Source organism: Loa loa (assembly GCF_000183805.2).
Source record: "Loa loa unplaced genomic scaffold supercont3.162, whole genome shotgun sequence".
NCBI classification, from domain to species: Eukaryota; Metazoa; Nematoda; class Chromadorea; order Rhabditida; family Onchocercidae; genus Loa; species Loa loa.
The window spans coordinates 35,214-48,963 of NW_018108342.1; the positions used below are offsets into that span (position 1 = coordinate 35,214).

General features: G+C 34.6%; 2 protein-coding genes across 2 annotated transcripts; both read right to left on the minus strand.

Moving 5' to 3' along the window:
* Positions 1-1,729: 1,729 nt before the first annotated feature.
* Positions 1,730-4,291, minus strand: LOAG_07904 (deoxyribonuclease II family protein; the record flags this gene model as incomplete). Its single annotated transcript, XM_003143436.1, has 9 exons — positions 1,730-1,843; positions 2,043-2,183; positions 2,394-2,515; positions 2,636-2,747; positions 2,878-2,963; positions 3,128-3,283; positions 3,454-3,532; positions 3,896-4,082; positions 4,194-4,291. 9 exons carry the CDS (start codon positions 4,289-4,291, stop codon positions 1,730-1,732), a joined length of 1,095 nt encoding a protein of 364 aa, XP_003143484.1.
* A 1,828-nt stretch (positions 4,292-6,119) lies between these two features.
* On the minus strand, positions 6,120-13,507 carry LOAG_07905 (anion exchange protein; the record flags this gene model as incomplete). The annotated part of the gene is made up of 22 exons (XM_020447560.1): positions 6,120-6,211; positions 6,376-6,505; positions 6,679-6,810; positions 6,969-7,082; positions 7,195-7,267; positions 7,371-7,549; positions 7,744-7,899; positions 8,029-8,142; positions 8,422-8,570; positions 8,778-8,877; positions 9,220-9,328; positions 9,632-9,745; positions 9,848-9,981; positions 10,272-10,425; positions 10,616-10,755; positions 10,847-10,990; positions 11,228-11,359; positions 11,461-11,580; positions 11,857-11,930; positions 12,425-12,585; positions 13,102-13,280; positions 13,385-13,507. 22 exons carry the CDS (start codon positions 13,505-13,507, stop codon positions 6,120-6,122), a joined length of 2,823 nt encoding a protein of 940 aa, XP_020302222.1.
* Positions 13,508-13,750: the final 243 nt, after the last annotated feature.

Sequence of the window (13,750 nt, forward strand, 5' to 3'; positions counted from 1 at the left end):
GAAGTAATTAATTCATATATTTTTGTTCTTTGTGATGATTTAATCGATGCACTAATTCGTTCAAGTTTTGTAATATAGCAATTACCTTATCCCACCCCAACTTTCTGGTAAACGTCATTTGTTCACAGAAACAAGTTAAAGCTGGGAATATCGATGATCACTTAAAAATAAAGCATGAAAAACAAGTGAGATTCCATGCGAAAACAAGTACAGATTGATGCAAATACGTTTCCAGAAACTTTTTTAGGTACTAATCGTTCGATAAACGTATCTTCCATATAAGTACTTAGTGAAATTTCAAAACAATCAGACTTTCGAAGATCGGAAAAAGATAATAAAAAACAACGAAATTGGAAAAGAACGGTGCAAATAGCACCTGTTCAGTACACTTGTTACAAAAAGTAGAGGTAGTGATACAGTCGTATTTCTCTGCTGGACGTAGACAATAATTACACCCAAACCGATGTCCATGACCAACCGATATGCCCTCCAAAAACGGTTTGTTCAGATATTTTACTCATTTCCAGAGCAACCAAAGTCTTAAGGTTTTCGAACAAAGGACACCATCTCTGATGTATCTTGCTTTTCATGTATACAATTGTGCAGTACGGTACTTCATCCCGATTGCTACAGGATTGTCCCGTTGATGCTACAAGTAGCAGCTGTACACACTTAGGATATGATCATATGTGATGGGAATGCTTTAGCTATAGTATTGAATAGAAGTTCCACATTTGGAGTTTAAAGTCAGTGTTGCAAGTAGTAGTACTCGGTAAGAATAGAAGATAATTTGAATTTTATCTAAATTTCGAGTGGAAAAACACTAATTCTATATCAGTATCTTTTTTAATATCTGCATGATTCTAGTTTTCAATTCAACCGACTCTTTCATACCGATGACATTACATTAAACTTTAGAAATCTTTGAAAAGTAGTTTCCTATTTACCGAAAAGTCCATTCTTCATAACTTTTGGAGTGTTCAAAACTTCAAAGACAAAGAATAACTTAACGAAATACAGAGACTTCCTCTTCATCCCCAAAGTGGTCCTCAAAATTAGTTCATCCTGTCTTGGATCCATAATGAAACATTTTTGATTACTTTTGAAATGTTCAAAGAGTAGTTGTTAAAATGCAATAAATTTCATTCTTTAATTCAGTTTTCCTTCTCTGAAATAAATATTGAGAATGGAAACATGATAGCTCATAAAAGTTATTTTTATGGAAGTAACACTGATAACTGTTCTACAGCAATCTGTATAGTGGATGGACGAAATTATATGGCTAAACAACATGCATCTCTTCGAACACTTAATGCTCCGCCACATCTGACTTGCATTAAATTACCAATGGCAACAAACTGCATTAGTTTCCTGAAAATTCTGGTAGTTTGATACACACCTTTTTTTTGAAGAGAGGACTGGAGGAAGAGAGGAGAGTGCGATTAGAAGGGAGAGGCAATTTTTTGTATTTCGTTTATATTGACTTAAACACCAATTATTCCTTCGATCCTTCTCGAATCCCACTTTGATATTCTCAAAATCACTATAAAAGGTAATGGGCGATAATAAACCATAAATTACGGATAAATTATCTTACAGTAAAACTAAATAACAAAATTGGAAGTGCTCTTATGTCGCTTTCAAACAAGTATCGCTTATATTATATTTTAAAACATGGTTAGTTTACTTGAGAAATTCACTGGCGAAACATTACAATAAAACCCGAGTTTTAGGAGCCAGTGTTAATGCAAGGCCAATAATCCGGAACCATAGCATTATATATGGAATGTACTTGAGAATTCGCGAAGCACATTGTACCACCTGCACGGAGAAGCTGGCTTTCCTAAAAGTTTTCAGGGGTCTGACTTTAATTAGTTGTAGTTCCTAATAAGTCAATTTCTCGAACTCGAACTAAGTCAACTCCTCGAACTCGAACTGTCCTTTTTCTAGACCTCTAATAATAAAGATTAAACTCAAATTTCAGTTTTCCTTTATCTCTTGGAAAGTACTTAAAAGATTGAAGAAAAAAAAGATTTCTATACCTGTCTATTGATATCACCAATGCAAATCCAAGGCATAAGTACTTTGTGGGCATCCAATGTGGCAACAGCAAATTTGGAATGATCAAATGCGTTTGGAAAAGTGATATTAAAAGGCAGAATAACTTTTTTCACATCTAGAACCTAGTATAAGAATATAAAGTATTAAGCTTCAATATCTAACCACAAAACCACTTATAAAGCCTTTAGGATAGTTATTTCAACCAGTAGCTAAGTACAGCAGTTTCAACATTTACGCACAGTTTTACTGATTTCGGAAGATATTTGAGCAAATAAAGGGAATAGGCTCTAAATATAGTTATTTCAGAAAGGTAGAATAACATAAATGAATACCTTAAAAGAACTGTATTTACGGCACCAAGAGTGCAGATTCCTGTTTCTCGAGGTCTCATGTTGCCAAGTTTCTGTTTTTAATGAACTTTCAAGTGCAGGTGCTACGAGATCGAAATAAAGGTCTGAAATATATGTGATAGTGAGCTGAAATTCGCAAGTGAAGATATCACTAAAAAATAAAACATGTAATACGATGCTACACATCCAAAGAAGAAAATAGTGAATTTATGTACGGTTACTGCCTTTGTTGAATGCACGAGTTTTCGCGAAATGAACAAATTCATGGCCTGCAGAAGAATAAATCACAGCACGACTAACATACGGAGCAGCACGCTGATATTCTTTTGACACCACCTCAAGTTAATATTTTGCTTCAAATTAGAAACTAGTTGCAAACTGTTTTGCTTCCTAAAGCCAATTGCTGAGGAAACATTCTGACCCGGAATTTTTCATTTTCTACTATATGAAGATGTTTTAAACCAACTTTCGCAAGAATAGGTATATCATCGGCCATTTGTGCAGGAAGTTTTTGTGAATAGATGAAAAGGTGATTGTAGTACAGTTGGATAGCTGGAAAGACTTGAAGTTAGAAGCATTCACTTACTTCAAAAATTTGAAGAATAAATTGAAAAACAAATATCTTTTTTTCACTGGTTGAAAACTAGCGAACGGACTTTTGGTGACATTACAAAAGAGATGAGTGAACTTCCAAGGACCGTAAAGTTGAAAATTACCAATTTTATGCAGTTGTGAATAGGACATTGAAACGCACAATCCCATTTGTCCGTAATGACGTCCAGTGATTGGATATTCATAGGTATCGTTTCTGGGAAACTTTGGTACACTGTGTATTAACCAAAAACCATCGCTTTTCCCAAACACTAGAACTCCTAGAAAATTCATGGATTGAACAGAAAAGAGTAGAAAATATAGAGACCCTATCGAACAATTGACCATAAATATTGCAATATCATGGGGGTATCAAGAAGAGTAACAAAGATGTTTGACAGAAACTGTCTCATGAAATCTCAAATTATTTTACAATTATACAATCACACACCTTTAGTATGTCCCGAAGTTCCTGATAAAGTATCATTGTTGGGATATGGAAATTCATCGTTATACATTATATTGAAGACCTGCAAAATGATAACAATGGAGTGTGGAGTTGCTGCACAACAATGTATTTATTCGAGAAGTTCATTTTAGATTTGAGTTTATCGATTTATTTATGCAACATTAGAAATAATGACATCAGAATCTAAGATATTGCAGTTTAGACAGTTTAGACAATCTTCGTTTCTTCTTTGCTGATCCAGGAACTGTACTGAGATAACCAAACAAACAATATTACTCAATACATGTGGTGCGTCATGAATTATGAATTATGAACTAAAATTAAAGAAGGTAACTTCGCACAAGTACCTTAAGCTATAACATAAAATCTCTTGAAAGGAAACCTCCTTTCTATTGGTCAAATAGGAGAACATGCTGAAAATTACCTCAGAATTGTTTGTAGAATCATAATATTGCTGGAGCGTATATCCAATAGCTTGCTTCAAATTACTGATTTCGACTGCCGAAAGTGACCATTCTTGATGGTTTGCATCCATATACAAGAAAGCAAAACCATTACGAACAGACTTTGCGGTTGATTTCTTTATGTGACCAATTTTGTAAAATATGAACCTAAATTGGGAAAATGAATTTTCACAATATTTAATGATATATGAAGACATGTGGTTACAGAGTTAGATTAAGTGTAAGAAAAACTCCAGTATAGAAGCCTTAAAAACATACCAATCCACATTTTGGTTTTCTTGATCACGACATTGGAAATTAAGGCCGATGCATACTTGAAGGATCAGTGAAAACAGCAAGCTGAATTTTAGCAACATTTTTCTGAAACGGATAAGGAAATCTTAAACAATTGACCCTTCAGTGAAATATGGAGCTGAATAGTAACAACAATCCACCGCTTTGCACTCAAAACCTTCAGAAATCTAAAGCCTGGAGAGCAACAATAATCCAGGGCAAATATAGAAAAATCTCGAGTAGTTGTACTGAAAATGGGAAATTTTCTTATTTACCTATCTACATTTTTAGACTTATTAAACGTTATAGCTGCTGACAATGACTTCCATTTCATGACTTCATAAACAAGAGATCGTATAGTTACGCATTTCTAACTTCTTTCCATCAATCTTGCCCAGCATGGAATTTCTTTTGATTAGTGTCCTCTGAAGGAGCCTGATTAAATTTCATCCATTTCATGTAGTGATACTTTGATGCATGAGACAATTCGCAGCTACTTTACGGAATTTACAAAGGCAACTCTTAACAAATCAGGCACTTATGATACAATGTCAGCGTTGCATTCACCGACAAGTGGCAAAAAAGTTTTACAATATAAAAATAAATTAATTCCTGATGCTTGTAACTTCAAAATGTTACTGAAGTTTTTTCAAAAACACTAAAAAAATCATCGAGACAAATTATCACTAGATAACACAACAGTGGCTCATATGATCAATTACAATACAAACATGGGTTAGCATAGACTTTTATACGCATATAACACAGGTATTTTACAAAGATACAAATTAGATGGTGTCGGAATAATGGATGTTGAATGAAGTACAGTGCAACAAAGTTGTGACGTAGGAGCAGTTAAACGCAGATGATATGCTAAATAAATGAGATGATATGCTAAATAAAATGATAGAGATGATATGCTAAATAAAATAGATGATATGCTAAATAAAATAAATGCATCGTAAGTTGAAGCACGACAATGAAATTTATTCGCATTACAAACATACCAGTTTATCGAATTCAAGAGAACAAATGCAAAACAAGTATCTAGAAGAAACTTCTTGTAAATCTATCTCATTAAGTCGGATATATATGACGAAGATTCTATCAACAAGTGAGAGGTGACGGATGAATGAATAGCATTCGCTAAGATCACAATAGAAGCAAAAACTTTTTACTATGTCTATCTAATTAAGTCGAATATAAATGATAAGGATTCTTTGCGTAAAGAAAAATTCTGAGCATACGAGCTTTGTTTTCGCTTGTAATAGAAATACTGCATTTCCATGTAATATTTCTCATCAAATGTATACATAAGAATGGGAAAATGAAATAAAACGTGCTGAATAAATGTATATGAAAAGATAAACAGCAATAAGTGGCAAATAACAAACAACTTCGACAGGACCTTTAACGATATTTAAATAATTTGAAATAACATCAACGACTCAAACTAGCACTCCAAACATTTTTAAGCTTTGAATGGACCAAGCCTATTTAAATATAGTCGAGAATGCTTCTCGAGAGTGAAACACGGCTACTCTGCTAGGTGGATATTATTTTGAATTTGTATTTGGCGATGCAGTCAGCTTTTTCGGAAACTGTGTGCACCCTTAATTTCCAATCGGAAATATCTGAATTAAACAGACGAAAAGAAAATTAAGCAATTTAATTCGACAAGCGATGGAGAATGACGAGTACTAAAGACCTCTTAGCAAGATGTAAAATGTCACAAGAAGGCACTCACTCTTTTTTAGGAATAACCAGAAAACATAGGAAATAGCTCTATTTATTTAACGAACATCTTAGTGGCAACATTTTGCGACTCCTTAGGCGACACCTGTCTATTTCATCTGCTTTCTCATGTAACCGTTTTGTGCGTCACACAGAAGTATAAAAATGAGCCAAAGTTCAGTGACTGCTACTGGATTTTTTCTTTCCTTTCTCTATTTCTCTTGGATTTTCCATTTCTTCGTCACTAACTGTTCCTTTTCTACCTGTATCTTAAACGATAAATGATAAGATGATCACAGTGACAAATGCTGAGTGTTGACAATACAACAATCGATACAACAATTGTAAATTACTGCTGATTTTTTGTAGGGTTTTGGAATAAAGTTTCCCTAAGTTTATTAATTTTATTATTTTGGTTTATGACTGAAAATACCTTTTGTAAATTGTCCCTTTGGGCTAATAACGGAATGGAATGAAGGTAGAGGATCATCCAAGGCAAGTAACTCCTGGTTCGTAAAAACTTTTTCCATAAAAAACATCCTAATAATTACCATGAGAACCAGCTAAAACAAATTACTAATAAAAATAAACTGCGTTACAAGAAGCAATCCACAAATTGTTAATCCGAATTGAGTGACATTAGTTTTGGCCAGCAGTGGGAGTAGCGGAAGCCAGAACTACTTTCATCTAATTGCGAGAAAAGTTTGACAAAATCAATAGCGCAAAGAAGGGCTACCATCAAGGGAAACAGCATTGACATTGTTTTTGTATACTTCACAGCAAATAAACCAGCAATACTGAGAATTTGGAAAAAAGTGAACAGATGGACACGTTTCATACGGACCAATCTCAACCATACATAGTCAGGCTGTAAATAATTATGAAGGAAAAATTTTAACTCGAAAAGAAAAAAAAAGAACTTCAACGTGCATTGATTCATTTTCGATATTTAACCAAGCAAAATTCATTCTCAAAAGTAGGAGATTTTTGCTGAAAAAGATCCTTTTGTCAACCCTTTGAACCAACCTGATATTTGATAGGCATGAAAAGCATGGCAATCCTTTGGATAAATTGCAAACCAAGCATCGAAACAATACCCATATATAAAAATATTCCAATAAGTACCGGGAGAGGTACTAACTGTAAGTTGATCATTTGATTAAGACTTGCTAATTTATTTCAATGACAGTAGTCGTATAAAATCGTGTAAAAAAAAAAATTCGTAATGGAAACGACCTGCAGAAAATCATACCTTAATGACAGGTGTTATGAAAACTGAAAAACCAATAAGCAGATGAGCTATTACGGCTGTCAAACGTTGTTCTCTGAAAAGTTTTACTCACTTGTTTTTTTCGAAGGCCTGTATTTAAGTTGGAATTTTCTAGTTTACGTTTGAACAAGGATTTGAAATTCTGAATAATGACCCACTTAATACCAAGATATTGTGCCTTTTCACCAGGAGCTGATGTATCGGATTGTAGACGAAGCGAATCCACATGCATTACTGATAGCACTGTTCCGGCCACATAAAATGGCAACCCAAGTGAGCCACAAATGACTATCAGCGATGCAATCACCAACAAATCCAAATGGTATCCAAAATCCTTCTGAAATCCTTATGGCAATAGTAATAAGCAGTATCAAAAGTAACTAACCGAAATAGTTGGTGCGATTTTTAGGCTTCATAACCCGAATGGATATGCTCCATTCGTTCATTCGTTAGCTCATAAGCTGTCCAAAATCAACATATAACACATAACTTGAAAACGATTTTATTCATTTCAATTCAAAAAAGTCATACCCTCAGTTTATTATCTTTCCGGTTGATAATAACAGCAGTGATCTGTTGATCCATAACAATCAGGATTGTGTAAAATATAGCTGGTAGCATAGCCATCAAAGCAACATACCAATCCACTGATAATGGGTTGATAAGCCATGGACGGTCGATCGTTGGCTGAAATACTATTACTTACGATGGAAACATTTTTGTTGTAGATTGGACCTTCAATATTTATTTCTTATCCTTTGTACGATGAACAAAGTGAATCTCTAAATGAACAAAAAAAAGTATAAATGAACAAACCCGAAAATTGGCAGGAATATTAAGCACAGGTAAATCAAGACCTATAAATTTCGAAATAACTGTCATCACGACAATAGCGATGAAAACACCGAAATCCGATATGCTGTTGCGAATCTGGAATGAATTTCCAGTTAAATTTCTAATTAAATATTCAAACATTTTGAGTATAGGAAGCAAATCAAAATCAAAATTGAACCAAACCACTTCAAAGTAGATGAAGGCAAAAACTGTTTTAAGAAAATAGCAGGTCTTGGAATCAAAGTTTGACTTTGTACTTCCGATTGTCAAAAGAAATCTAACGCTGAAAAAACAAAAACAAACAAAAATGCTGGATTTTTGCATGCAACCCTTCTTTTTAATTCCCAAAATCCCAAAGTTTTCCTTAAAATGTACCGTGGAATTTAAAAAGTGTGTCCTTCTGAAAATGTTTAGGCCATAAGCCAATGCGAAAGTTCCAAAGGTTAGCAAGATGGATAACATGTAAACATCGGGCTTAAAGTGACACTGTAATCCAGAAGCTTCGCCTCCACGTTGACGACATTCTACAATGATATGGCCAGCATTATTATTCACTTATTTGCAGTAATATCATTATCATTTAACCTTTATTAGTGTTTTGGGAACGCTAAATTAAGTATTACAGTGGCACAAAAACAAGCGCGCTAAAGCATCTATTTCGCAATCGTTTATTCTCCTAAAGACTTGATAAATCTCTATTCACAAAACGGCAAATTCCTGATTATACAAACCTTCAGCATCGATATCCATGATCCTTGGTCTCACAGTAATGTTGTTTGAAAGTATCACTGGCTTGTTTAGGTAACAAATGCATGGTGAATCAAATACTCTCTATTAAATACAATAAATTCCAAAAAATTAAACGAAAGAACTCTGACTCTACAGAACTATGTTTTAAGCTATTGGGTCATCTGCAAAACTAAATACTTCACAAAATTATAATTTCTCCTTAATATATGGTTAGCAAGGTTGAAGTTAAAAGATAATCAGGTGCGAGTATCAGCCAAAGATTCTTTCAGGTGGACCTTCGATGACGGTACACCATCTTCTTTTCATTTGATTAAGGATAAGCAGTAATAAATTTGGAGGATAAGTAATAAATTTGGAAGATAAAAGATTTTCCTCAAAATATTATTAGATATGCAGAAGACAAAATAATTAATTAAAATGAACCTTAGGGTCAACAATGATTGGCGCATCGTGACTGATTTCAACAAGTTTTTCAAAGGATTGAATTATGAAGACAATTGATATCAATGCCGCAAATGCTTCTTCCGTAAACCTAAAATATATTTTTTACAAATCATATTTTCCTTCTTTCTGAAATCTAATTTCGCAAAAAAAAAAAAGACAAACGAACAGGATAGGTATAAAGTAATGCAGCATCCGACGTTTTCTGGTAGGTCACATACAATGCATGCTCCGTACGGAAAGGCAGAATTAGTAAGCAGTTATGACGCCATAACTATTGCGAATGTGGTACTATGAGACAAACTGTTAATTTCTTGGAAACTTGTCCTACCTTTTATTTTCACTCTAAAAAAAATCGCTTCTGTCATCAATTTAAAAAAAAGAATAATGATACCTAGTAATTAGACCAACAAGAGCGGACATGTCGGTGGCAACCAAAATAAGCAGTACGACACCAATCCATACAGCAACCCAAAATCGAAATGGTAAAAATTCCCAACCATTTGTTCTGAACCAGAAAAATTTCTACAATTTATGATTAAAATTTGCGGTAATATCTAAGCAAGAAACTATTTGCTGTTTAAAGAAAACATCGAATATTATTACTTACAAGCAAAAATCGAACAAAATTGTTTCAAAAACAAGTGTTGGACCAGTTGCTGACAGAATATTAAGCGGTTGCCCAGAAAAGAGAGCAAATATGACTCCACTTATACCTCCACACAGAATATTTTCGATAGCTGCCTAAATATAGATTGAAATTGAACTTTGAATAGAAGGAATGAAGTGCTCATGCAGTCCACTTCAGCTTAATCAAATTCAGTTCTCTAACTCTTCAATGATTTTTAACAGTATTAATTTCAGTTCTTTCATTTCACCAGGCTAAATTCACTGAGTTTTCATCATTTTTTTTCTACTTCGCTTCTTCTTATTGTCTCATAAAAGTCTGAATAATGCTGTAAGACTGTTCGTATTATTCAGGTCATTTGTACGATTCCAAAATAATCCTAAAATCAATGCAAAGATGTTCGTACAACTTGATGATGCAATGCTCGTTCCATGACAGCACCAAATGTTATAATCGATGTAATATTTGCGAAAAATAAAAATATAACTGCCGCAAAGGACTGACTCCATCGGCCGTGAAAGAAATCAGTGAAGTCGGATACAAAGTGTGGTGCTTTACGTCTAAACTCTTTAAAGTTATAATTTTAAATTTTCGATTACGCGATTTCAAGTTTCAGAAATTAGAGAAATCAAAAACCAATTGTAAAAATTGGTTCTCTCATTGTCCAAAATGGATATGATAACAGTCACATCGCACAGCAGAATTAATGAGTAAAATGAAGTTGCTGATTCGTTAAAGTTTCTGACTTACTTGATATCATTACACAAGCCGCCAAATATGCAACCGGTGCGCACGATATCGGTATGTATGTCCTTTTTACCATCCAAAGCTGGTTCTGCATCAAATGGATCATCGTATGAAGCATAAAGCATTCCGACCGATCGAGCCACCTAAATTATGAATTTTCATCATGAGGGAGGTTTGGATAGTTTCTAATTTTTCAAAATTTTCAATCTCGTAAACTCAAAACTTCAAGCAAACCTGATCTGAGTTAGCATTTGGTTCCCATCGTGTTTCAATACTACAGTTTCCAGGTGGTATAACAATAACTTGCGCAAAAAATTCTTCCAGTGCATCAGCAATCGTGTACGGTTCAAGCGAGCATAGCGCTACCTTCCTAAATATCTGCAAATATGAACAGCCAATAGAAATATAGCAAATTTCATTTTCTTGAAACTCTCTGAAAAATTCAGAAACCGTTTAGATTTGACAAGTCTTTTGAGACTTTCAAATCCAAACAAAGTGAATTGTTACGCGAAATAGAGATTAGCTATTACCAAAATACACTTTTTTAAATAAAGTTTTCAAATCACTGACCCTAGCATGCCTGAAATTATTCGAATTATTATTTCAAAATGATACCTCATCCGAAAGCAGTGCACCTACAGTCCTACCAATGCCACGAGTTTCATTGTCGTAATGATCATGAGGGTTGAGTAATACAAATACGAATCTTAAAGGTATTGGAACATTCGGTAATTCCGGGAAAAAAACCTGGAATTCCCTTGAGCATGAAATAGAATCCAAAAATCCTGTATTCTCTCAAAAAGAATTTGATACTTATAAATCATTAATGAACTGCGATAAAAAAATACCTTAGCCTGATCAAGTCGAAGAAATGCGCATACTGGTCTATCAATACCACTAAAAATTCCAACCATAATAACTGCTCCTTCTGTACCTTCTACTAATTTTTTCATCTCTTTGGATGTTAACTGCAAAGAAGTGCAAAATCTTGAATATCTAAACGAAGTTCGATGTAAAAATCCAGTAAAAGTGCACGTTAATTTTTGATTAAAGCATTAAAGAAATCAGATTATTGAATCCCTAAATTCTTCAGTGAGATGGAATTCCAATGGGAAGTTACAGCTTCTTCAGTAACTTCCCATCTTAACACCTACAAAAGAAAGAATAGACAACAGAATATTTGATTATTTTGTCTATTTTTGGCACTAATCGACGTTAAATAAAATGAAGAAGATAAGACATACATCAAGAATATTTTCTTCCTGCAGATCATTCTCGGCACTTTCACTTGGCAATTTTTTGATAACAGTTTTCACATCTGAATGCTAAATCATTCGTCTCTCAAGGTTCATTGGTTAACATAATTAAAGCACTACTGACCTATTAGTAATTATAGCAGCAATAATTTGAGATCTTTATTAAAATCAAGAAATTCAAACCGTTTTTGATTTCACTGGATGAAAGCATACGCGTACCAATAAGGTGATATTTCGGGCACAGCAATAAATCTTTCACAGAAGCTGAATTTTCTGCTTCCACTAATCCGCGCTCCACCCACGCAGCGCATATTTTGTCGGAAAAATTAAAGATTAATGATATTTGAAGATGAAGGAAATGAAATTCAGGCGGACCATTTCGGTACTTTAATATCCCTTTACTTCCATAATCATTTGCATCAAAACATTATTTCTGAGAATTTAAGTTTTGGAAATTCTGGAAATTTTATTTTCTGGATACTGCGATGTGAATATTTGAATGATTATTGAGATATGACACAACCATGGGCCTTTGATGTGGTAGAAAAACTAATACCTGCAATTTCTTTAAAGGAATGTGCTTCAACATCTAACATAATAACTCCTTTACGAAGACAATTCTTGAGTTGTATCAAACCAATGACCGATAGAAGAGTGATGTGTGGTTTGGAAAATCGGGTACCGTCACCTTCAATTGTCTGCTCATACTTGATCCATCTAAAAGTTTGCTAGAATTCCAAGATTCCAGATTTTAAAATCGAGAGACTATTTCCTGAATATAGCACATTTCGAATACAACCATTCTCATCAATTGATGTTGCGATGTAGTTCATGATTAATTCACCATTTTGATGTAAAGTGTGAAGTGATGGCTGACTCTTTTCCATAGAAATCCCCTTAACAGGAGAAGCATGCCTTAGTGAGGTTGCGAGCTATGCTGGCGATGGCATATGTTGTCGGTAAAGTCTGCCATGTCAGATAAGTCTCAACTGAAGGGTCAGAAAAGTATGCCTACGGGCAGGATAGGTTCGTAGTCTCCGGCAAGTATTCTGCGAGAAGACTCTAATCTCAAACCAAGACAGATGAAGCTCACTTAACTCTGCAAGTCCATCTATCTCAGAGATGAATATTCTAGTTAAATCTATGTGGCGAGGACTTCGCTGTTTTATCCAAAGGAGTGAAAGGAGTAGAAAGTTTCGAGTCTGCGAAGGCACAGTTTGTGCCTTCGCAGACTCGAAAGATATGCCCAATTGTAAAGACTTGTGCGACAGGCGAGGAACTAAACGGTGACTGATAAAGTGCATTGGAAGCCTCAAAGTAACCATGCGTGCAGGCGGTTTAGGATATTGGCCGCTCGAGATTGACTCCGGAGATGACGGAGTCAATCTCGATGACAGTCTTACGGCAATATCCTGATTGACCAAGCAGCCTTATGCAAGAAAAGCTTACTCCACGTGGAAAGCGGCCTAGAGAAGAAAAAAAAAACTTATCTCTAGCCACCACCCGGTTGGCTGACCGCGGTCAACGGCATTTTCTGATGCGTTCGAACAACGACAAAAACACAAAGGCATACCCCTGCTTTCAAAAGTGTGTTCAATTTGTTAAGGTGTTTTAGTGAATGTTGGGACATCAGAACCATGCTTAATAATAGACGTCCTGTACGTTCTTTTACTCTAATGCCTACAAACTAACACGACTCAACATCGACATTGTTGCTCTGAGTGAAATTTGAAGTTCATCTTCATCAGGAAGACAACTTCAAAGAACATAGTGCCTGCTATACATTCTATTGATTGGGCAAACCCGAAAATTAGTTTGCAAGAGATGGCTTAATGACTAAAAACTCCACCGCCTTAAACTCAATAATTTGCCTACAGATTAT